This window comes from Vitis riparia, chromosome 16 (genome assembly GCF_004353265.1).
Source record: "Vitis riparia cultivar Riparia Gloire de Montpellier isolate 1030 chromosome 16, EGFV_Vit.rip_1.0, whole genome shotgun sequence".
NCBI lineage: Eukaryota > Viridiplantae > Streptophyta > Magnoliopsida > Vitales > Vitaceae > Vitis > Vitis riparia.
Genome location: NC_048446.1, coordinates 6,793,205 through 6,818,073, shown reverse-complemented (window position 1 = coordinate 6,818,073; position 24,869 = coordinate 6,793,205). Strand labels below are relative to the sequence as shown.

Below are 24,869 nucleotides of genomic sequence, written 5' to 3'. Positions count from 1 at the left end.
TTAGTAATAGAGAAAAAAAAAAACCCTTAAGGAATATTTTTTCATAGGAGTATTGTGAAAATTTGAATAATCACCATGGATAGTAAAATCATTATCAAATTTATTATACTCTGGTGATGGTTGGTATGAAAAAAAAAAAATCATGCAATAAATCTTTATTTAATACATTTATTTGAAATTAAATTTTAATTTATTTTAGAAAAATAATGAGATTAAAAGTTGATTGCCAATTTGGAGAGAAGTAACCTTTAGGAAGTGTTTGGTATATGGGAATGAGTAGGTGAGAATGAACATTTCATTCCTTATATCTCTCTCATTCTCATGTTTAGGTAACTATTACTGAGGTAAGAATAAAATAAAAAATAATTCGAAAGAAATCAAATCTTTGTTGTAAGTGTGATATCAAATCATTACAAATAAGTGGTATTATGATTTATTCTTCTCTACCCTCAGATTTCATCCATCAATCCTGATGCCTCTATATTTTCTCTATCTTTTTTGTCTTTCTTTAGAGTTAAGTGTCGCATGATGCTTCAAATGAGCCTCCCCATGGGTTTATATAGAGCCCATGAAGCTTCTGGAGACTTTTGGAGCCATCTACACTAAGTCATTGGTAGGAAGAGTGTGGAAGGTTTTAGAGATGCCTAGAGATGTCTACACATCTCTACACTATGGTGGAAGGCATGAGAGGGGTCCAAGGCTTTCTAGATAATTCTAGAAATCTCTTGTATATTATTTTACATAGGTTTGTACATAGAATTGTGTAGGGTATTCTAGAATCTTCTTGATTTGTAAGGAACCATCCAAGATTCTAGAGAGTTCCATTGGTGCCTATAAATAGGTGAGGGCCTCATTTGGCCAATGCACCACTCAAGGACCTAATCAACCAAGCAAGTGACTTCCCAAAGCACTTGTAAAGCTTCCTTTGAGCAATTAAAGCTTTCATTCTTTAAGAGTTGCCTATTATGTCTTCTAAAGCTTCCAAGTCGTGATCATCTTAGCCTAGCAAGCTAAGCACTGGGAGTAAGGCTGAATTAGCAAGATCAAGTGTCTTGGCTTGTCTAAGTGCCGCACGAGCTTAGGAAAAGACAAAGTCTATGACAAGTGGTATCAGAGCGCGACTACGAAGCGAGCATAGTAAATGAAGCATGTCGGGTCCAACGTGGATGAGACTAGTGAGCAAACCCGTGGGAAGGAGACCGAGCCTGCTGCACGGGGCAGGGGCAAGAAGGATAAATCTCGTGATGTCGTTGCCAACATGGAGGCAAGGTTAGCTAAGGTGGGGCTAGCCATGGCAAACACTCGGGAGGGGTTGGACTTGATCCAGCAAGGCATGGAGAAAGGCTTAGAGGATTTAAGGGAGCAGATCTAAGACCTTTGTGAGGGGGTGCTAGTCTCACAGGTTCAACCAATGTCACATGAGGAGTTTGTGTCCTTCCAAGAAAAGATCTTGAGCATGCTTTATAGCATGGAGTCAAGGATAGAGGCCTTGGCAAATCAAATGGAGTCCTGAGACCAGGAGGTTAGGCAGGAGTTAGCCATCTACAAGGCTGCTATGTTGGCACAGGTCATGGCCACACAAGAGGCATCTAGGGTAGAGGTGTCAAAGCCACAAGGGTTTAGTGGCAAGCGGGATGCCAAAGAGTTGGACAACTTCTTATGGTATATGGAGCGATACTTCGAGGCTATCGCATTGACTGATGAGATGGCTAAGGTAAGAATTGCAACCCTCTACCTTACTGACACAACTACTCTATGGTGGAGTTGGAGGTTTGCTGATATGGAGAAAGGAATTTGCACCATAGAGACATGGGAAGACTTTAAGAGGGAGCTCAAGAGGCAGTTCTACCCCGAGGACGTGGCTTATCTAGCTAGGAAAAACATGAGGCATCTTAAGCACACAGGCTCGATATGCGACTATGTCAAGGAATTCTCTTTGCTTATGCTTGAGATTCCTAACATGACCGAGGAGGAGTTGCTATTCAACTTTATGGATAACTTACAAGGGTGGGCCGAGCATTAATTAAGGAGTCGAGGCGTTCAAGACTTAGCCACTGCTATGGCAGTAGCAGAGTCTTTAATGGATTACAAGAGGGGAGACTCCTTTAAGGTTGAGTCTTTGGAGGATAGCCACGCCATGGGTGAGGTAGACGAGGTTTCAAGGGACCACAATGCTCCTAGAATTGGATTAGGCAAGACGCCTAAGGTCTGGGAAGGAAGGAGTAAGCCAGAAATGAAGGAGTTTAAGCCTAAAATCAAATACTTCCTGTGTGACGGTCACATTGGGCACAGGATTGTTAAAAAAGGAAGGTGCTCAGTGCCATGATTGAGAAGAGGGAATAGGAACATGAAGCACATATGGGCTCGATGCAACTACTAGGTGCCCTCTAAGTCAACCCAAAGCCTAGTACGCCTAAGACCTCCTTACTATCAAGGGTACAAGTAAATGAGGCAAAAGAGGAGTGAGCTGAGGGAGCCCACACACACACAGACACGGTCACCAAGGGAAAGGTAAACTCGGTGGGCAAGAGAAAGCAACACTCCAAGCATCAAAAGTGCAGGGGTTTGCATTCATTTGAGGCCTCACGAGAGAAGGAGGTGAAAAATATTCTGGTTGAACTGGTTACCAGGAGACAAGAAGTCCCTCCTGTGATAGAGTATCTAGTCCGATGGAAACGACTACCTAAGAGGCAGGTAAGCTAGAAACATACAGATGCCTTGAGAAGGTTCTGGAAACACATCAAGAGGTTTCAAGAAGAAGCAACGACAGGGACGTCGGTGCCATAGGTGGGGGAGAGTGTCATAGGATGCTTCAAATGAACCTCCCCATGGGTTTATATAGAGCCTAGGAAGCTTCTTGAGACTTCTGGAGTCATCTACACTAAGCCATTGGTGGGAAGAGTGTGAAAGGTTCTAGAGATGCCTAGAGATGTTCACACATCTCTACACTATAGTGGAAGGCATGAGAAAGGTCCAAGGCTTTCTAGAGAATTCTAGAAATCTCTTGTATATTATTGTACATAGGTTTGTACATAAAATTGTGTAAGGTATTCTAGAATCTTCTTGATTTGTAAGGAACTATCCAACATTTCAGAGAGTTCCATTGGTGCCTATAAATAGGTGAGGGCCTCATTTGGCCAAAGCACCACTCAAGAACCTAACCAACCAAGAAAGTGAGTTCCCAAAGCACTTGTAAAGCTTCCTTTGAGCAATAAAAGCTCTCATTCTTTAAGAGTTGCCTACTACGCCTTCTAAAGCTTCCAAGTCGTGATCATCTTAGCTGAGCAAACTAAGCACTGGGAGTAAGGCTGACTTAGCAAGATCAAGTGTCTTGACTTGTCTGAGTGCCACACTAGCTTAGGAAAAAACTAAGTCCGTGACATAAGTCACTGCATCTCAATAGTTTCTTTGATTGGGACCAGATCCTCACAACCCCTTAGTTTTCAAGGAATATTTTTTTTACCTAACTGCTCGATACAGTCTCCTTCACTTAAATTCTCCAAGAAACCTTAAACAATCTCCATAAACTTTCAGTTTTCTATTCGGTTGAAATCTGTCTTGTGCTCTATATGCTATTGAGTTAAACCCTACAAGCCATTAGCCTTTCGATGATGCCTAAAACTTGTCAGTTCAGTTTTAGGATGGGTTCTAGAAAACGCCATGTAAACTGTCGAGTCCCAATAGACCTAATTCGACATTGAGAAATAGGGTTCATGAAACAGTTGAAATAAAGAAATTTGGGAGGTGTTTTGGGTTTGGATAGCAATGAGAGGCTAAGACAATATTTGGGGATGCGAAGGACTTGTGCTTCAAAAGGAGCTTCAAATGAAGGCAAGGCCATTCATGGGCAAGTTATTAAAAGTGGGGTAAACTTGTATTCTTATTTGTGGAATTCATTGGTTAATGTTTATGCAAAATGTGGGATCTATAATTATGCATGTAAGATGTTTGGGGAAATACCTAAATGAGACGTTGTGTCCTGGACTACTTTGATTTTTGGGAAACTTGTGTTTTGGGTCGGCCATGTGGGAATAATTGGGTTTTCTAACCCTAAGAATTGAACATATAAGATGCAACTGTTAATATGAAAAATAATATGGTTTTTGTGCATTTTGTGCTACTCATTTTTTTGTGGCCAAATTGCTCTCAACTAGTCTCCATGTCAGCATCCACGTTAACACAAGTTTCCTTTTCAATTTCGATTGCACGCTTCTTCTACTTTCAACTTTTCTCCGTTCTTTTTCTTCACCGTCTTTCATTGACATCTAGTTGCTACTCTCTATCATAACTTGGCCACCGTTGCACCTCTGTGACTAGTTGCTTCCACGAAACACATCAAAGCCCATAACATCCTTTCTCCAATCTTTAAAGCCCTAATTGTGGGATCACATTCTGGCATTTCTTGTAACCCTAACAAAAAAAAAAAAAAAAAAAAGGCAACCTTCATTTTCGTCGTTCTTGTTTCCATCGATCCCGACAGTTCCTACCTCACTCTCTGAAAACCCATAACCCAAGGTAAGCGCTCTTTGTTAATATTTTCTCCATCAATGGCTTCATCTCAAAGACTGCAACATTAATAAAACAATCAAAATAATAATAAAAAAAAAAAACCCCCCTTCAATTTCCAATCTAGACCCCTCTATTTTATTGGTCAACACTCCCCAATTCTCCACACCCAACTCATAAAATCCAAATCTATTTCTATGTTTTTCTCTACTACCCCAAATCCCAAATGGGTCGGAAGCAAATCGACTCTGAACCTAGCCGTTATGCTTCTCTGATCCTTCTAACCCCATTTTTTCTTTAGATTTCAGAATTAGGGTTAGGGTTTAATACAAAAGGAGTAGAGAATGAATGTGACATCTCTGCTTTGTGCTCTTCAATCTTCTTCACTGTGATTTGTAGACATTAGTGGATTGTGAATCTTTTTTAACTATCTAGAAGGAGCCTCGAAAGATTATTTGAAGAAGAGTAACGAGCTTTGAGTTTTCCAAAATGGGAGAAAGATGAGGTAGATGAATGAGCAGATGAAGAATATTTTGGGGAGAAAGTGAAGACAATTATTTATTTATTTATTTTATACATGGACGCTGACTTGGAGACTTTAGTGGGAAATGAGAGGGTAAATTTGGCATTAAAAAACACATCAGCACACAGTGCATGGAATTCAAAATATTTTAGGGATTAATAGTGTTAACTTAAAATTGAGATAGTTGGATTTCCAATTGCATAATATTTGCATATCACAACCCTAAAACACAATTTCCCTTGATTTTGTATGGCTTCGATGGGTGGACTGCGTATCCAACAATCCAATTCTAAACCGATGTTGAAGGCAGTTAAGACGAGACGACTGGTTGTTTCAGGAGCAGTTGCGAATCATGAGAAGTTGTGTGGATAAGGGTTTAAAGTAAGATCCTATTTCGCATGCCTTCAAAACATTAGGTAAAAGAGATCCTGGATTGGGCTTTGATCACCGGGTTAGCTCTTCCCACCGAGAGGAGTTAGCAAATCATTGGCACAAATTATTCAAATTTTGTATTAAAAAAATAATTGAATATATGTATATTAGGATTGTATGATTTTTTATGGTTAATTTTTTATTTATTGAGCATATATATACTAGTAAGCATACATGTGCTTTGGCACGTGAAGGAATATGAAAAAAGTCCTAAAAGAAAATTAGTATGTGAATTCATTATTTCAAGACTTATATAGAAATCAAGTAGAGATTTAAAATCAAATAATTGAATTAAATATGAAACCAAATTTAAAAAATAAATGGGATTAGATATAAGTAAGATCACACTTTCTGGCACCAAATTTTATAATAATAAAATTATTTTTTAATCAATTTTCTTATAATAAAAACAATAAATACCATCTTAATCCTTTGTCATAACATTTACCAATCTTAATTTAAACCCTTTATTTATTTCTTTTACACTAAACTTGTAAATTATTTTTAGTTAATTATTTTATACATAATTTTTTTTAAAAAAAAATCTTTTATATTAGAGCTTTTTAATTAAAATCGGAACAAAAATGACTTAATTTGAGCAAGAAATTTGTGGATTAAAAAAAAGAAAAATATTAAAAATAAAAAATAAAAAATGGATAGAATACCCAAAAGAGTAAAAAGAGAAAATTTTGAAAAGAATAGAGAATGGCAAAAGAAGAGAAAAAATTTCAAACTTTTAATGATAAATTTTTATAACATTTGATTATATTAATAGTGTGGTTTTAAAGAGAATGAAAATTAAAACTTCTAAGACATTTTTGGAATGAAATAGTGAAAAGTAAATAAAAAAATTAATGATTGGTTTTCAATACACTTTCTTATAAAGAAAATAAAAAAAATTATATTAAATTTAAAAAGTCTTATGGAAAAATCATTGACTATATATTATGTTGTTAAAAATTATATTTTTAATTCGTTTTTAAAAACCATTATATATTTTGTAAAACTTATTATTATTTTTTGTTTATAAAGATAAATAATAGAACTAGATAAAATTAAATGATTTCATATCAGAAAATAGAATTCAAATTAAATTAAATTAAATAATTTCATATCAAAGAAAAATATATAATATATCAAATTATTCTATCAAACCAAAAATATATAAAAGAAAAATAAGTTTTGTTCTAAAAATATTTAAAAAAAAAATCAAAAGAAATAAAATCTCAATAGAAAATTTTTCATCATTTTGGTAAATTTTATATCAAAATCTTAATATTTTTAAAACAATGTAGTGATTTTCTTAATAAATTTAAATTTATTTAATTAAATAATGTAAATGAGTGATGAAACTTTTTATTCAATAATTATCTATAATATAATAAGTGTTGTTATTAATTCACTAATATTTAATTAAATATAAAAGTTTAAAAGATTTAAAGATCTCAAAATGAATGGAAATCACTATTACGGTTATAAAAAGTAAAAAGTTTCATGTAATTTTTTTTTTAAATTAATTTATTTCATTGAAGAAATAAAAGATAAGTTAGGATAAGAAGAAAAATTAATAATAAATATATTTTATTTATTTTCTCAAAAAGAACTCAAATATGATTTAAAATACTTCAAATTTGTTATTAAGGAAAAAAAAAGCCTGATTTATGGGAGAGTTTCAAATAAACCTTAACTGTCTTTCATCTCAATTCTAAATCCAAAATCGAAAAACACTCTACGATGATCTCCTACTATAACCAGACTTTTATATTACATATTATAAATAAACCAGAACAAATGATTAAGACTAATAAACATTGTATTAGTGGATCATGGGCCACTTTGTCAAATAGGATGAAGGATAAAGTAGTTATTCTAGAGGAGATGCTAAAGATGAATGCCTAGTTTGAGAGGTTTCCTAGAAACATTAACCTTTTCTTTTATTATTTCTTGATAACAGTTTTCAGGATTGAATTTGAATATAAAATTAAAATGAAGTATTGAATTTGAATATAAAATCAAAATGAAGTTATGACCATACAAATTTATGTTGTGTCAAGTAATTAAAACCTTCAATTAAATCCCTATTAAAACATTTGATGGAAAAAAAATTAGAGGCAAAATGAAAAGATTAAATTCTTCATTACCTTTGAGGTTTGTGATAACAAATTCATAAATGACTTATGTTAACTCAAAGAAAATTAAAAGATTAAATTCTTATTTAAGTTGATTATGAGTATCGAAAATATTAAATTTTGAATTACCTTTCAAATTTGTGATAGTAATTTTAAAAATGGTTTGCGTCACGTCAAATAATTAAGATCGTAACAAAATGAAAAGATTAAATTATCATTTAAATTGATTATTAGTATTGATAAGGGTATTTCAAGAAATAAAAAAGTGAAAAATAGCTCGTATTTTTATAAATATTATATATATAAATATAGTCATATTATTTAGTAACAAAGAAAACTCTTAAAATTTATTCTTTTAAAATGAAAATTAAAAAAAAATGATTTTAAATCATATGTAAGGGTATTGTTGTCATTTTATATTTTTTTCATTTTCATTCATGTTATAACCAAACCTTGGAATCAAACCAAATAATTATTTCACCCTTATATTCCTAAGTTCATCCAAGTACTAGAAATGAAATTACCAAATTCATTCTCATTCAATTAAGAAATGAGATAGGAAACAAAATATATTCTCATGTACCAAACACTCCCTTAGGGTAAAACCTTTTACTTGGACAACGAGTTGGATTTTGCTTTGCCCGGAGTTGGGTTGTGAGATTTCCCTTGCTACTGCTACACTACGTCAAAAGGAAGTGAATTTTTAGGGAGATCATGTAGAGTATTTAAAATAATTGGATGAATTGTACATTAGATGCTCATCTCCAACCTTGTAATTGTACATTAGAAGCTCATTAAACGTTTAACCGAGTGCCAGTCTCCACCACACTAGTCCATTCATGATGCAATGATCATGAGCACCAAAGTGGGATCAATCAAGCCCACATACCCATATGATTAGAATTTTCTCTCAAGCATCCTTGTCGAACGGTAGATTTCCAAGAGGACATAGACTTAACAAAGATTTAAGCCCCAATTGGCAACTATGGACTACGATCAAGTGGAAGCTTCTTCACAATGTACAATAATCATGAAGATGCTAAAATTCTTCAAGGAAAATATTAGATATTTTATTCCACCATTTTTGGATATAAAGATACATTTTCTGCATTTCCTTTTAGAGGCAAAGAGAGGATCCCTTGAGGAGGAAGAGACTCCCCTTTTATAGTCATTTTTCCTTGTGAAGTAGTATGACGGAGTGGCTTTTGTAATAGGTTAACAAACTTTTTATAGCATGTCAATAGATTTTATTGACTTTTGGGCACATGAGGATAAGGGTAGTTGGACTCGTCTTTCTAGGCATAAGTCAATTAGTCAGGTCATCCTGTACGTCCAAGAGGTTTGGGAGGTCCTTTTTTTATGGTCTTGATTTTGAGATGAGATGATTTTGTGCCAAGAGGTTTGGGATGTCCCTTTTTTTATAGTCCTGATTTTGAGATAAGATGATTTTGTGCGCTTACAGGTACTTTGCTTAGAAGGTGGTGTATTAAAGATAAGTTGATGTTTGGTACCTCCAAATATTTATACATATATATAGCACTTTAGACTTTTCCACCGAATTCCACCGATAAAACCCATTTTCAGTTAAGAAGACTGCTGACAAGCTGCTTTAGACTGTGTAGTCACATGCTTACTGCTTTTGGAGCTAAGACTGCAAAGTTGGAAAATATTCTTGTCGGTAGGAAGACATAAGGCTGATGATTACTTGGATCTTCTTATTGGAAGAAGGATACCTTCACAATCAACACCATTGTTTGGAAGGTAACTTGTTGAATCATCAGATTCTGCATAAGAATTTTTTTGGGAAAAGCTTGAGCTTCTTTCTTTAAGGATTTTCTAGAAATCTTGAGGGGTCTTAGCTGCTGCGAGCATGACTTGTAGCTGTTATTTTTTGAGGAGAAACTAAGACATATCATCACTGACTGAGACTTGTGTGGGGTTCTTGAGGAAATATTGTTTAAGTGCATCAATAGATGCATCATTTTTCAAGGCACACCACGGTTTAGTTTATATATATATATATATATATATGTATTGGTTACTCTCATTGAAGTATCTTTGTGAATATTTTTGGAGGGCAACCATAAGTAAAAAGATATAAATTATTAAACGAATGAACAAATTCAATATTTACAGTTAAGGCAAACCCTCTCCTCAAACTATAAGCTGAGAATATCCTAACCAAGGATGTGGTGATAACGGCGTTAACGGTGGCAACTTCAATATTCCTTCCATCTCTCTCTCCTCCCACACGGCCCTCCAATTTGAAGGGGTTAGTGGACCAACCCCTAAAACATTACTGGCTGCCGCCGCCGCCACCGTGCTGTCAGATTCCGGCGACTGCTCCTCCTGCTTTAAAACCTTCGTCTCCACTTGTTCTGTCTCTTCACCCTCACTTTCTCTCACCCTTTTCTGGCCTGATATTGCTGGTGGGTCAGAACCCGACCAATTCCCAGCTTCAAGAGGGAAATTGAGAATAGCTTTGGAACCACGCATCTTGAAAGCAGCTCGATCATAAGCTCTGGCGGCTTCAATGGCAGTCTCGAATGTCCCCAGCCATACCCTCGATCCTCTCCGATTCGGGTCTCGGATCTCCGCAGCAAATTTCCCCCACGGCCGACGCCGTACGCCCCTATAATGCTTGACGTCGCCTGAATCGGAATCCTCCGGTGACTGAGGAATGGTTGGCTGAGAAACTGAGATGCTGAGTGGAGGTCGCCGACGACTTAATCTGGAAGCTTTGGGAGATTTAGTTTCAAACTGGAAAAACCCAGACGGAGCAGAAGTAGAACAGTGGAGGAGAAAAGGGTTGTTTCCATCTTCATGGAGATTCAAGTAATTAGAGAGCGGAGTAATATCTGAGGTGGAAACACTGGAATCAGAGGTTGAAGTTTGGGATGGATCATTTAAATTTTCGAAAGATTGAAAGTCGGAGAGGAGTTGTTGGTGGATGAGGTGCAGTGATGAAGCTTCTTCTGCCATATTAATGGAGATAAGCACTTAGAAATAGTGAAGTATTAAAACGCTAAACAAGCAAAGAGAGTGAGTGTGAGTGGGAAGGAGAGTGTGGTGGAGCTATATATAACAGAGTTATGCGTTGCATCTTAGATAGAGAGAGGAGGTTTCGGATGAGGTTCCTGGTTGGGGGAATGGAGCTTCTTTCCATTGAAAAAAGTGGGGTTTGTATATACATTATTCTTTAGTCTGTGGAGGGACCATGCATGTATATGTATTTTTATTATTTTTTTTTTACCTCCGACAAAACAGACGACCAGAGGGTACTTTCTTTAGAATGCAAAAGGGACCACAACCAATAGAAAAGGCTATATATGCTTTGGGGTTTGGATTATAATGACCCACCATCCTAATTTTCACGGTTAGTTGAAATTAAAGTGATGTTTGGTTTTTTAAGTTAATGTTAAATTAAATAACTTTTTAGATTAAGAAAATATATATATATATATATATATATATATTTTATTCAATAAAAAATATTCACAAATAAATTAAAAATTAAGAAAAAAAAACTTTAAAAAACAACTAATTAAGATTTGAAAACAAATTATATTTAATATCAAATAAGAAAACAATCACCATCAAGGTGTGAACAAATTATATCTTAATTTGAGGTGCTCTATAGAAAAAAAAAAAATTACAAAATCTAAGTGGATTAGACTAGTGGGTTTTGTAACGCTTTGGTATTCGCTATTTTAAAAAAAGCAAAAAACATAAACCAGTTTTCACTTATATTTTCTATTTTTATAAAACGGTATACATGTACGATAATCATAAATTTTTTTTTAAAAAAAAAAAACGTTTTATTATATACTTTGTATTTCATATATTCAAAAATAAAAATATTAATATTTTTACACAAAATGCAAGTAATCTTAAAAGATTTATTTTGAAAAGTTACCATTTTTTTTTTTTTTTTAAAAAAAAGAGAGATTACTATGTAATTTTTTATAAAAAAAATTAAATAATTTTTAGGAACATAATGGAAGGTCATACTTTTTGTATAATAGATTACATATATTATATATAAATAATTAGTATTTTTTTGTTTTTAAAAAATAAATATAAATAAAGTATATCCAAATGAGACCTATAATAAAAACTAAAAATAAAAAGTAAAAGCAAATGAAAAAGAAATGAAAAGTCGTTTTCCCAATTTCCTCTAAATATCTATAAATAATAAATGTAAATGTAATCAAAGTTAAGAATACAAAGTTGAAAAGATAGTTTACCGGTAGTCCACTATTGTTCGATCTGACATCCATATTTTTTAAGTAATCTCATTACAAACACAAGCCATATAATATAATTGAGTTGAGTAACATTAATCTCCACAACATCCTCAATTATATTTTCCTTCACTAGTGTGTTATTGGATGATAAATAGGGATTATCCATCCTATATGTACTCTTCAAATATAGTATCTCTATGATCATGCATCCTTATAAAATTGTGAATTGCACAACAAGCAACAACAATATTGTTGGGAATCTCACATTACTTTGCCTCCTAGCTTTGGATCTCATTAGGTACATGAAACTTTCCTATGATTACTAGATAGTAGCAAGTGAAAGAAAATATGCACATAAAACATTTTTCAGGATCTAGATGCATGTCCTTAGATCATTTCCTATGGGTGAAGATTATTGCAAATCTGTAGGCGATCTTGAAAACTCAGTAATTTTTCACCTAATGACTCACTCTTAAATCTTGATACTCAAATGGTGGAAATTTGAGAGGGTGAAGGTTGTGGTTCTCTCTTTATGGAACTACGAGAGAGTGAATGGAAGTAACTTGAAGCCTTAACCCCTAAAAGTGTATTTAAAAGTTTTCCATGAACTTAAGTGACTTGAATTCACCTTGAGTTTGAGTCACCTAATCTATCCCAATATGGGTCTTAATTGATTAACTAATCTAATAGAACTCTAGTTAATCAATTAACATATCCATTTTCAAATATTATAAGGTGCTTCTTTCTAAATAACTTTCCTTTTTTGAAAAAAGAAAACAAAATCCAATTTCACTAGCAACATATCTATTCCATTTTGTACTCCATATATGCATGCTAATGGACCAGTAAAAAAATACTCCATCAACCATAATTTAGTATTTTTGTTGTTGCTTTTATTATTAATTAATTAATGGGTAATTTGGTTAAAGGGGTCAAAATAACCCCTATATTTGCATGAATAACCCATCCCTTAAAAGGTACAAAAAATGATCTAGTTGAGACAAAAATACCCCTCCTTTTTCCCTCCAAGATACCTTTACTTTTCCCTCTATTTTGTAGCATATTAGGTTTTTATTTTTTTATTTGGTCATCTGGTTGCTCATTTTCTTTGTTTTCCTGTAGAGAAAAAGTCTGAGTTCACACCATTGTTTCATTTATTCTTTATTCTTGGTTACAAAAAGATGTTAAAAATTTAAGCAACCAATAATTTCTTTTTTATATTATTATATCATTTCTTTTTGTTTCCTGAAAATTTAAAACCTCACTTCACCATTATAGGTAGAAAACAGAGACTCCACTATCACTTATATCTTTACACTCAAAGTGTATATATCTTACTAGAAATAACAAAGGTTGAGTATTTCTCAAAGACATCAGTTGTAAAGTTGTGCTACCACCAAGAAATCGATGACCAGCAAGAAGACCAAAAAATGAGAGAATTCGTTCAAGTGGAGAGATTAAGCGCACACAATGTTGTGGTAGATGTGGTGATTATGGGCACAATAGAAAAACATGCAAACGACCAATCCCATTACATCCTAGAGATGAACATAGTTGTGTCAATATTGTTAAGAGTAATATCAACATCCAAGAATTCTCTTTACAACTAGTTTATCAATCACTTTAATAATGTTACCATAGAATTTCTTTCTTGAGAATGATTTAGCCATGTATCTACACTTTTTTTTTATAGGGGTGTGATGGATTGAAATTTTTTTGTATATGCTTAAAACAATTTTTTTGAATGATGGATTGAAATTTTAAGTTAATGTTTTAGTTTTATCATATAAATTAATTGGTTAAATTTAACTATGGTTAAGTTGATAGTCATTATTAACTTGAAGTTAACTGTGGTTGAGTTGCATTAACAAAGAACTTAATTGTAGCTAAGTTCACAGTCAGAATTTTCACTTGAACTTAATAGTGGTTGAGTTGTATTAACAAAGAACTTAACTGCGGTTAAGTTTACAATCATAATTTTCATATGAACTTAACAATGGTTGAGTTGTATTAATAAAGAACTTAACTATGGTTAAGTCCACAGTCAAAATTTTCACCTCAACTTAACAAAGATTGAATTGCATTAATAAATAACTTACCTGTGGTTAAGTTCATAGTTAGCATTTTCACCTGAATTTAACAATTGTTAAGTTGCATTAACAAATAACTTTGCACAAAGTTAAATTCATCTAAAATAACAATCAACCCTCAACAATATATAAACCTATTACACGGTCATATTCAAACCCACGACATGGGAAAATTTTTGAAGTAGAATAATTCAGTTGCCATTTTCTCTCGAAACTAATCAATATGGGCATCAGTTAATGAGTTGAATGGATGATCATGCATGGCTTATAATTGATCCTTCAACTCGTCAAGTTGTCTTATGAGCATGGCTTGATCATGTCCAAAGTACTCAACTCTATTACCTCCATCTAAGGAACTACTACCATCCCTCAATAGCTCCCCATAACCATAATTTGATGGTCCCTCATCTGAATAGGTAGATTGCAAATATCTCATACCTTCTCCAATATTCGTTCTTGGGTTTCTCTGAAACCCTTCCACTTCACCTCTCTCTCCAAATTGCCAATCAGAACTTTGCTCTAATATCTAGGATGTGCTTGCATTTTGGACATGGGACTTCAATTCCCCAGTTTCCTTTTCCATCTTTATACCACCCAACTCATCTCTATTTATATTCATATCAAGAGTAGTCTCAACAACTCATTTATTAGCTTTGTCCATAGAATGATCCCGACTTTGCTCAGCATCTGAACCATTTTTACCAAAATTCAAAGAATTAGCATTTGACTTGACATCTGCATAAAAAATATCACTCAAGTTATTGAAATTCTCTGTTTCATTTTCCAATAAATTCCCAAATTTCAAGGAAACTTTTTCAACCTTTTCTTCATTGGACGTCTCTGATGAAGTGTTCATGCCAGATTTTTTGTTCTTTTTCCCTGTAAATTAAAAGAAAAAACAATCAAACCCTCAAATTACTGAAAAAAAACCTCTCAACACTTTGTTTGTTTCTCTAGAGAATGATCGAAAGAAAAAGAAACTAAACTCTAGGGCCTAACATTTTACACTATTTTGATTTCAAAAGAATGAAAAAAAAAAGAGAAAAAAAAAAACATCCCTAGCAAATAGTTGAATTAACAAATGGCACAAAAACAATTCAAGATTTTGATTCCTTTTCTTCTCTAGTAAATTTTCTCAGCAACCAAATAATGAAAATGAGAAATATAGAGTGAAAGAAATTGAACAAAACACCTCTAAAACTGTATTTATTTGAAGAAAAAACATATGAAATTAAAGAAATTGAACCCTCTTGTCTCAACTGAGCCAAATAGTTGCATCAGTAATGTTAAGCAAATGATCCAATAATTTGTCTACTGCTCTTTCCTATTATTCTCTTCACAACCAAACAAAGGTTAAAGAGAAAATTCAAAATAGAATTGAAAAAACCGTAAAATTTGAACCACCCCAATAATTGCTTGGGCAAAAAGCACCCAAACAATTCGAGACCTCTGTTTCTCTTTATTTCCCAATTTTTTTTTTTCAGAAACCAAACAAACGGTAGAAGAAAAAAATAGTAATAAAATAAGAGTTATTTGGTTAAGATAAGTTTTCTGGTATGTGCACCAAAGAAAGAGAATGAAGTAGAAAAAGAAGATAATTTTTTTTTTTTTTCAGTTTCTGAAGGAAAAAATGAGGAGTCGTTCTAGAAATGAAGCAAAATATAAGAAGTTGTAAGTGCTGGAAAGAAATAAAAAGAGGGGTATTTTTGTCTCAACTAGGTCATTTTTTGTACTTTTTGACAAGTGGGTTATTTTTACAAATATGGGGGTTATTTTAACCCATTTAACCAAATAACCCTTAATTAATTTAATAAAAAATGACAATATATATATAAATAAAACTAGAAAGAGAAGTATTTTAACAAACTTCAACTCAATTTTAATATTTCAATTTCTAAGAAAATAACAATTCATCAATTTTAATCCAATGTGCACCTTCATTTCGATATTGATTGAAATTGTGTTATTATAGGAGAAGAAGGATAGCTATATTGATTCAGTATACTTTAAAAACACCCTCGGTACAATATTGACAATCTCACAAATATCCATTTTTAGTAAATTTCTATTTATTGATATCATTTTTTATGAAATCAATTGTCCTCTGACTACACTAGAATATGTGGAGCTTGACATGTTTGGAAACATAGGAGAATGTTTTTTTGTTGATATTATTACCAATATTCAATACTGGGTCATTTATAGCATTACCATACCTTCCCTATTCATTGTGGGTTAGTTATTCGTCAACACGAGTTTAACTTACAATGTGTTTGGAAGTCCTCAACCAAGCGAGTATTTTATAAAGAGTTGACAAGAAATTCCATTAATAAATGATCATTTTGATCCTTTGGAACAACTCGATGAATTTAGTAGATCTTTTTAGGAGGCCCTAATGACCATAGATCGAGCCTATCCATTTTTATAGTGTGATGGTTAGTTGTTCATGAATTAGTTATACATACCATTTCTTTTTTAGGGTCAATATTAGCAATGTGGTTCATCTAACGATAAACCTAATCCAAATTAGAAAGCTAAGACAAAATCAAATCCAAATGAACAAAATGTTGAATTGAATTGTGCCAATCTTGATTAGGGTTTGTTACTCATTTTTGTATTTGTTATTTTACTTTCCAATTATTTCTTCAATTAGGAATTAAGGGAAAAAAAATAGACTAATAAAGAACTCTTTTGTCTCATTCGGAAGGATCTCATCTCATAATTATCCATGATTATTTATGTCTTTAACATGACCACTTGATGAAATGCGGAGGGAAATGGGGTAAGTGGCCGATACTACTAGAAGGATTCCTTTTTGGCTGATAGGTATTGTAATTAATATTCATTTGATTGGTTTAATAAGTATTCTCTTTTATAGTTCATATTCTGAAGTGGGTTTATCCTTGTAGTAATTAGATGAATTGAGTTGACAACATGAAAGCATGAGAACTCAATGGGACCTACCCCTTCTTTGGCCAAGTTTGTTTGATTTGGGAGAGAAGATCCTGTTGAGTCCTTACTAATAATAAGATTTTATTCATATAGATGCCAGACAAAACAAATCTCCATTTATGATGTTTAAAAAAACTCAATTTCATTTTTTTATGATGTTTTTGAAAAACAAACTTGATTAATTGATTCAAAACATTTGTTCCCCAATAGTATCTATCGATCCTTTCAAAGTCTGAAGAAAAAAAAATCTCTCAATTTTCTTGATGACACATTATATATCTATATATATAATAGTTCCTTACTCTATTTATTTTAATGTCTAATCAAAGTTGATTTTTTATTTTTTTTATTTTTTTTATTTTTATTTTTTTTGTAACTTCATTGAAGAAGTTCTATTTGTTCAATAATTTTCCTTTTTTTTTATTGTTGTCCTCTAGTTCTTATATGTAATAAATCTAAAGAGGGGTTATGATAAACTTGGGGAAAAAAAAATCTAAACTAAGAATAGGAATTTTTTATGAAGGGGGTTGAAGATCATTTTTATTTCAACACAAGAAAAGGGATGTGGAAAATTCCTTTCTCGTGTGGAAGACTAGGAAGAGAAATAATCCTCCATAGAATCATTTGTTTCCCTTATTATTTCATCTATCCTTTACTTTATATTTTACACTTATGTCTAGTATCTAGTCGAATTGGATTTTATTATTCTAATAGAAAACTATTAATGCATTCTATGACATTGACATTTAAATTTGACAACAATGACACAGTCACACCACTCCAATTTAGATTGAAAAAAACAAAGAAGAGAAGGGGTAAAGTCAAATAATCTTCTTCACAATATACATACTATGTATAGGAATGCGGTACAATTAATTCCCGACATCTGGTAGAAAAAGAATATAAAGAAGAAAAAGGCTTTTCATAATTTTTTTTTTTTTTGATCATACATAATTGCCAACAAGAATTTGGTTCTTTTTACGAACTTGATGTTGATAAATCCGCGGATCTAGAAATTCATTTCGGATAATTGACAATTGAACTTTCTTAAACTGTTTTTTTTTTTTCTTTCTTTCTTTTTAAGAACCAAAAAGATTTGTGCCAAAATAACAGAAGACAAGAAGAACAAAAGGCCTTGAATACGTAATGGATCTTGAAGTACTATTTCTGCATCTCCCTGACCAAATCCACCCACATTAGGATTACTCGTTAATGGTTGATCAAGTTTAATAGATTCACCCTCTGAAACAAGAAGTTCTGGTCCTGGAGGGATAATATCAACCACTTGACGTCCATCCGATGCATCCGCTATGGTTATCTCATAACCCTTTCCTCCCTTCATCCCCCTCTTTCTTCTTGTATGATTTTGTTTACTATACATGTTGTTGTAGCACTATAGACTGTATTGTTACTCTTGCTCTTATTAAGATAAATCTAACCCCTTCCCTTGTCTGTGCCTATGTATATGGGATATTTTAAGAAGTGAACATCTTTTTTACTAGTGGGAGGCTAAGAGAAAGAATGGGAAAGATGATTTCATTATTTTTTTTTTTACCAAGAACAGGACCTATCACAAGAATATTCTTTTAGTAAGACAATAGTTCTAAAAAGATAGATTACCTATAATTTATTTCATTTCATGGGAAATAGGATCAAGTGGGGCTAATTCAAACCACTCAAGTAAAATAAGAACAACTCCACATTTAAAGCCCCTCTTTTGCCATTAGTAAGAACTTGTTTCAATTGCAAATCATAAGAAATTCAAACAACTACTTCAAATAGAATTAGGAAGTACCGCTCGTGGAACCTCAATATCCATGGGCTTATTAGCTAAAGGACAATTGACACGTACTATTAGGACATTAAGTCTTGTGTTTGTGTTAGCAATTTTGTTTCTTTTTATGTTTGGCCATAGAATTATTTTTATATAGTTACTTGCTCTCTATTGAAGATCAAGGGTTGTTATTCATCCAACCAGGAAGTCACAAGTACATCTAAAAAGCTTTGGATTGGGCATATTAGGCTCTTTCAAGGTATAAAGAGATTGGATACCTTTTTCTCGAGTTAAAATATTTTTATTGATTTTTTTAAAGAGAAAAAGATTGCTCGAGTGGTCAGTACTGTTCAAACAGTCAAACCGCTCAAGTGGCATGGACAGTTTAAGTAGTGTAAGTCTGCTTGAGCAATCATACTTGTTCTACTAAGATTTTTCATGCAAATTGAATTTAGAACTCTTTCAAAACCGAATCTCTTAGGCTTAGTTGCCTATAAATACCTTATTATAACCCCTTAAGGGTAAAAGATTAAAAAGTGATTGATAAGATATCACATATTCTCTAAAGAGGGTTTCCTAGAGAGAAAGCTTAAAGTGTCACACCATTCCCAGTCTCTCATTCAAGGATTGATTCTTTGAATCTTGGTTTGAAGACTTTCATCCTTTTGGTGAGGCTGTAGTGATCCACTAAAGCAATCAAGGGTTGTTTCGTCACGAACGTAAATCAAGTTGTAGGTACTGGAAAATAAGTCTTTAAGGTAAAGTGGCCAGGTAAATATGTGTAACTTTATTTCGTGTAGTGGATTTAGATTAGTAGGTCTTAGACTTCGCAATTTTCTATCTTCATAGTTTGTGTTGGGTTTTCTACATAAAAATCTTACGTCTCATTGTCTATATCTTTTATATTTGATATTCTGTTTGAATTGTCTATATCTAAAAGAAAAGATTATCCCTAACATCTCTTTGGGTAAAAGAATTGGGTATAACATATAAATTTTTATTGAAAATTTTTAAATCACCCATTCACCCTCCCTAGGTGTTCCTTATTGGACTTTTGATTTTTCACTTATAATACGTTTAATCACTTCTTATAGATTTTCATAACTCTGGTGTACAAAAATGCAATGTGCATTTGAAATGGATGTTTGAGTTAATATATATATTATAAGTGATATGGAAATGGATTGAGTAATCTATTCCTTTATCCAAGAAAAGGTATTTCTAGGTTGCATGATCCAATCATTGATCCTGATATTTTCTACAATAAATTAAATAGGTCACTAGTATCATTCCCTATCCACGATTTCACTATTTACTGAAGTAATTTTACTGGAATGTAAAAGGAATCCCTTGGATGGGTAGAGATATAAAAAGTAAGTACAATTTTGAACACTTTGTTTATGTACAAAGTAAAAATTATTCTAATTAGATTAATATCAACAATGGGTCATCTTTTAGTCATTCATTCAATGATAAATCATTACACGTGATGAAGATACACGATTTAAATATCAAAAGATCCAATATTTTAAAATTGTATATAAAATGGTCGGAAAGGTAGAACCAATGCCAGATATAATTTGATGGTTATAAGCAAATCTAAAATCTTTGTAGATAGAACCAATCATTAGTTCCCAATATTAGGGCAAGTGGAATTGGATACAAAAATCAATTAATAAAATAAATAGAAAAAGCTTTTATTATGTCGCTTAAGTTATATGGGAATATTTGTTGAATCCAAGAGTTAAGAATAAGAAGTTCTTCATTACCCGAAATAGAATAACCACTTAGAATAAGGAAACATATTATATTTGTTGAGAAATGCAAAATCGTATAGATAAGATCCTCATTGTACATCTTGATCAATTGGATTGTTTCTTTATAGATTCCCATACGAAGCTTTTATAGATGTGTTTCTAGGCATTTCTTTATCATTTTGTCCAACAACAAGATTTCCTCTAATTCTATAAAAAAATAATTTAGAATACTCTTCTCTTAAATATGACTCACATAAGTTTCTAATTGCCTAGTATTCCACCAATTAGTAACCTAAGATTCCAAACTTTTATTAAGTGATAGAGAGATTCACTAGGGCAAAACTACTATAGATGCAAAATATAGAAGGGGAATGAATGATTTCTTTGTTTTTTTTTTTTTTTTTTTTTGTCATTTTTTTGTTCAACTATGAATTGTTAATGAACCCAATTCACTCATCGACTCTCAATCTAATAGTTCTATCAAGCTTGAGTTCTATTACAAGGTATCAAACCTATAAATCTATTCTTTATTTTTTATTTGCGACTAAATAGTTATTCCTTGAATCTAGAAAGAATATAGAAAAAGAATAAGAGTCTATTTCAAATGAAGAATACTAAAAAAATATTGTTTCTAGATATCTCCACAATTGGTAAAATTCTAAACACCCCTATCGATGAATTCCCAAAAGAATCACTTTTTTAATGAATATTATTCGGATCTCAAGATAAAAGAACTCCTTTTCGACCATTTCCATCAAAATATTTAATATTTCAAAAAAAATTACTAGTTACCAAAATAATTGAGAGAAATTTTAAAAAAATATTGTAATGAAATGAAGTGGCAAAACAAGATGAAATCCGATAATTATCATTATAAGAGGTTTACTCCTTAAGGAACACAAAAAAAATTAGATAAAAAGAAACCTATGTACATTAGTTTGCATTAATAAAACCCTCAATTAAGTATTTTTGTGATAATTGATTTGGACGGCATTAAAAAAGAAGAGCGTGAGATTTATTATCCATAAAAGATTTAAACATATTCAATATACTGTTTATAGAATATATAAGAATTCTAGTTACAGTTCGATGTCTTTGGTAAGGTAAACCCTCGACTCAAACAATAAGCTGAGAATATGCTATCCAAGGATGGGGTGATAACGGCGTTAACGGTGGCAGATGGAACATTCGCTCCATGTCTCCCTCCTCCCAGACGGCCCGCCAATTTGACGGAGTTAAGGGACAAACCCCCGTACATTACTGGCTGCCGCCAGTGTGCAGTCAGATTCAGGCTAGTGCTCTTCTTGCTTTAAAACCTTAATCTCCACTTGTTGTCTCTCTTCAGTCTCACTGTCTCTCTCCCTTTTCCGGCCAGATGTCGCTGGTGGGTCAGAACCCGACCAATTATCGGCTTCAAGAGGGAAATTGAGAATAGCTTTGGAACCACGCATCTTGAAAGCAGCTCGATCATAAGCTCTGGCGCCTTCAATGGCAGTCTCGAATGTCCCCAGCCATACCCTCGATCCTCTCCGATTCGGGTCTCGAATCTCCGCCGCGAATTTCCCCCATGGCCGTCGGCGCACGCCTCTATAATGCCTGATATCGCCTGAATCGGACTCCGCCGGCGACTGAGAAACGGTGGGCTGAGGGACGGAGATGCTGAGTGGAGGTCGCGGATGACTTAATGTGGAATTTTTGGGGGATTTGGTTTCAAACTGGAAAAACCCTGATGGAGCCGAAGTAGAACAGTGGAGGAGAAAAGGATTGTTTTCATCTTCATGGAGATTGGAGTAATTAGAGAGCGGAACAATATCCGAGGTGGAAGGACTTGAATCAGAGGTTGAAGTTTGGGATGGAACATTTACATGAGAGACGAAGCCTTCGAAAGATTCAAAGTCGAAGAGGAGCTGTTGGTGAATGAGGTGAAGCGAGGAAGCTTCTTCTGCCATATCAATGCAGATGAGCACTGGGAAGTAGTGGAGTATTGGCACTGCAAACAGGTAGAGAGAGTGAGAGTGAGAGTGGAAAGGAGAGAGTGTGGTGGAGCTATATATAACACGATAGATAGAAAGAGGAGGTTTCAGATGAGGTTCCCGGTTGGGGGAATGAAACTTCTTTGTGGTAGTTTATGTCATTCCTCCGACAAAACAAACAGTAGTTTCTAGGGTACTTCGGTTCTTCCCACATGTTTTGCGTCATTGACCTATGTGAATTAATTAGTGGTACGCAGAGCCGTTGTCCACATACCACGTGAAAGAGGACTTTTCACAAGAGGACTTTTAAGAGAGTACGATAATTTTAAAAAATTATTTTTAAATTATCATAGAAAAAATTATTCCAAATATATGATACTTTTTGCCAAGGAAAAAAAGGAAACGGACAAATTTTTTTTTTTTTAAGCAAAATTATCTTTTGAAAAGATGATTTAAAAAAAAAAAATGAAAATCGTCTTTTTAAGAGACGATTTCCCTTAAAAATAAAAAATTCAAAGGGAAATCGTCTTTTTTTTTTTATTTTAAAATCATCTTTTCAAAAGACGATTTTGCCTAAAAAAAAAATTAATATGGAATCCAAACTAATTTTTTTAAAAAAATTCAAAGAGAAAAAAAAAATCAAAAGGGAAATCATCTCTTCAAAAGACTCTCTTCAAAAGACGATTTCTCATTAAAAAAATTAATATAAAAAAAATCTCAAATTTTAAAAAAATTAATATTACAAAAAATTGAAAATCCAAACTAATTTTAAAAAAAAATTCAAAAAGGAAATCATCTCTTGAAGAGACGATTTTTCTTTGTATTGAATTTTATAATATATATTTATAATAATTGTATGAGTATATTTAATTTTTTAACTTCAAAGTGCATTTTTAATATATTTTTATATTAAATTGTATTATTTCTTTTTATAATATATATATATATTATATACATTAAAATATCCAATTAAATAAATCAAATAATATTTTAAATTTATTTCTACTTTAATTTATTTTTTATTTTTAGCTCTCAATATCTTACAAGAATTTTTTCAATAATTTAATACTAATGTTAATTTTTATAAAATATAGAATACAAGTTCAAAATTTCGAATAATGTTCTACTTATATTTCTTATATTTTAATATATATATATATATAATAATGTATGCAAAAAAAATAATTTCACACTAATAATATTATATATTCTAACATTTTACAATTATATATTTCTTTTCTTTGTTAAAATGGATATTTAAATATATACAATATTTAAATATTTAAATATATATTATATACCTTTAATACTCACAGTTACTATGTTATGTTATAGAAAATTACTTTTATATATATATATATATATATATATATATATATATATATATTATACATTAAAACATCCATTTAAATAAATGAAATAATATTTTAGTTTTATTTCTACTTTTATTTATTTTTAATTTTTAGCGCTCAATATCTTACAAGAATTATTTCAATAATTTAAGACTAATATTAATTTTTTTAAAATATAGAAGATAAATTCATAATTTCGGATAATGTTCTACTTAAATTTCTTATATTTTAATATTTTTTATATAATATTAAATGAAAAAAAAATAATTTAACACTAACCACCATTACTAAATTTATTTATTTTATTTCATTATATATTCTAACATTTTACAATTATATATTTCTTTTCTTTTCTTTTCTTTTCTTTTTTAAAATGGATATTTAAATGTATATAATATTTTAATATTTAAATATATATTATATACATTTAATAGTCACCGTTACTATTTTATATTTGTGTTAAATTACTTTATATATAACAAATCAAATAACATTTTAGTTTTATTTTTACTTTTATTTATATTTTTATTTTTACATCTCATTGTTTTACAACAATTTTGTCAATTATTTATCACTATTATTAATTTAAAAAAATATATAAGATCAATTCATAATTTTGGATAATGTTGTATTTGTATTTTTTAAATTTTAATATTTTTTAAAATCATATATTATGCAAAATATATATAAATATAATTATTCTATTATTATTATTTTTCATTCTCATTTTATCAATATTTTATTTTATTTTTAAATTTAAATTTTAATATTTTATTGATAAACATAAGCAATAATCCTATTATTTAATATTAATTAAATAAACTAATATCATTTTATTTTTTTAATGATTTAATTCATTTATCTTTATATAATGATAATTTACAACAAATAATATTCTAACCAAATTATCATAAATCAAATAAATTAAAAAAATACATGTAACAACAAATATCTATCGTGCATTTTACAATAAATATGAAATAAAGGCAAAAATATTACCTACCAATAAAAACTGATATAATAATAAAAACTATAGATCATAAAATAAAATAAAACAAAAATATTACCTTAAGAGATATGCTCAAAGTCTACCAAAGATGGAAGGTGAAAAACTGAGAAGTGAAAATTTGAGTT

At 31.6% G+C, this 24,869-nt stretch overlaps 1 protein-coding gene and 1 pseudogene across 1 annotated transcript; both read right to left on the bottom strand.

The window, feature by feature from the left end:
* Nucleotides 1–9,674: 9,674 nt before the first annotated feature.
* LOC117933982 (ethylene-responsive transcription factor 5-like) lies at nt 9,675–10,734 on the bottom strand. Its single transcript, XM_034855571.1, has one exon. The coding sequence runs from the start codon at nt 10,570–10,572 to the stop codon at nt 9,745–9,747; it is 828 nt and encodes a 275-aa protein (XP_034711462.1). The 5' UTR covers nt 10,573–10,734; the 3' UTR covers nt 9,675–9,744.
* A 10,668-nt stretch (nt 10,735–21,402) lies between these two features.
* On the bottom strand, nt 21,403–22,498 carry LOC117933834 (annotated as a pseudogene).
* Between the last annotated feature and the right edge of the window lie 2,371 nt (nt 22,499–24,869).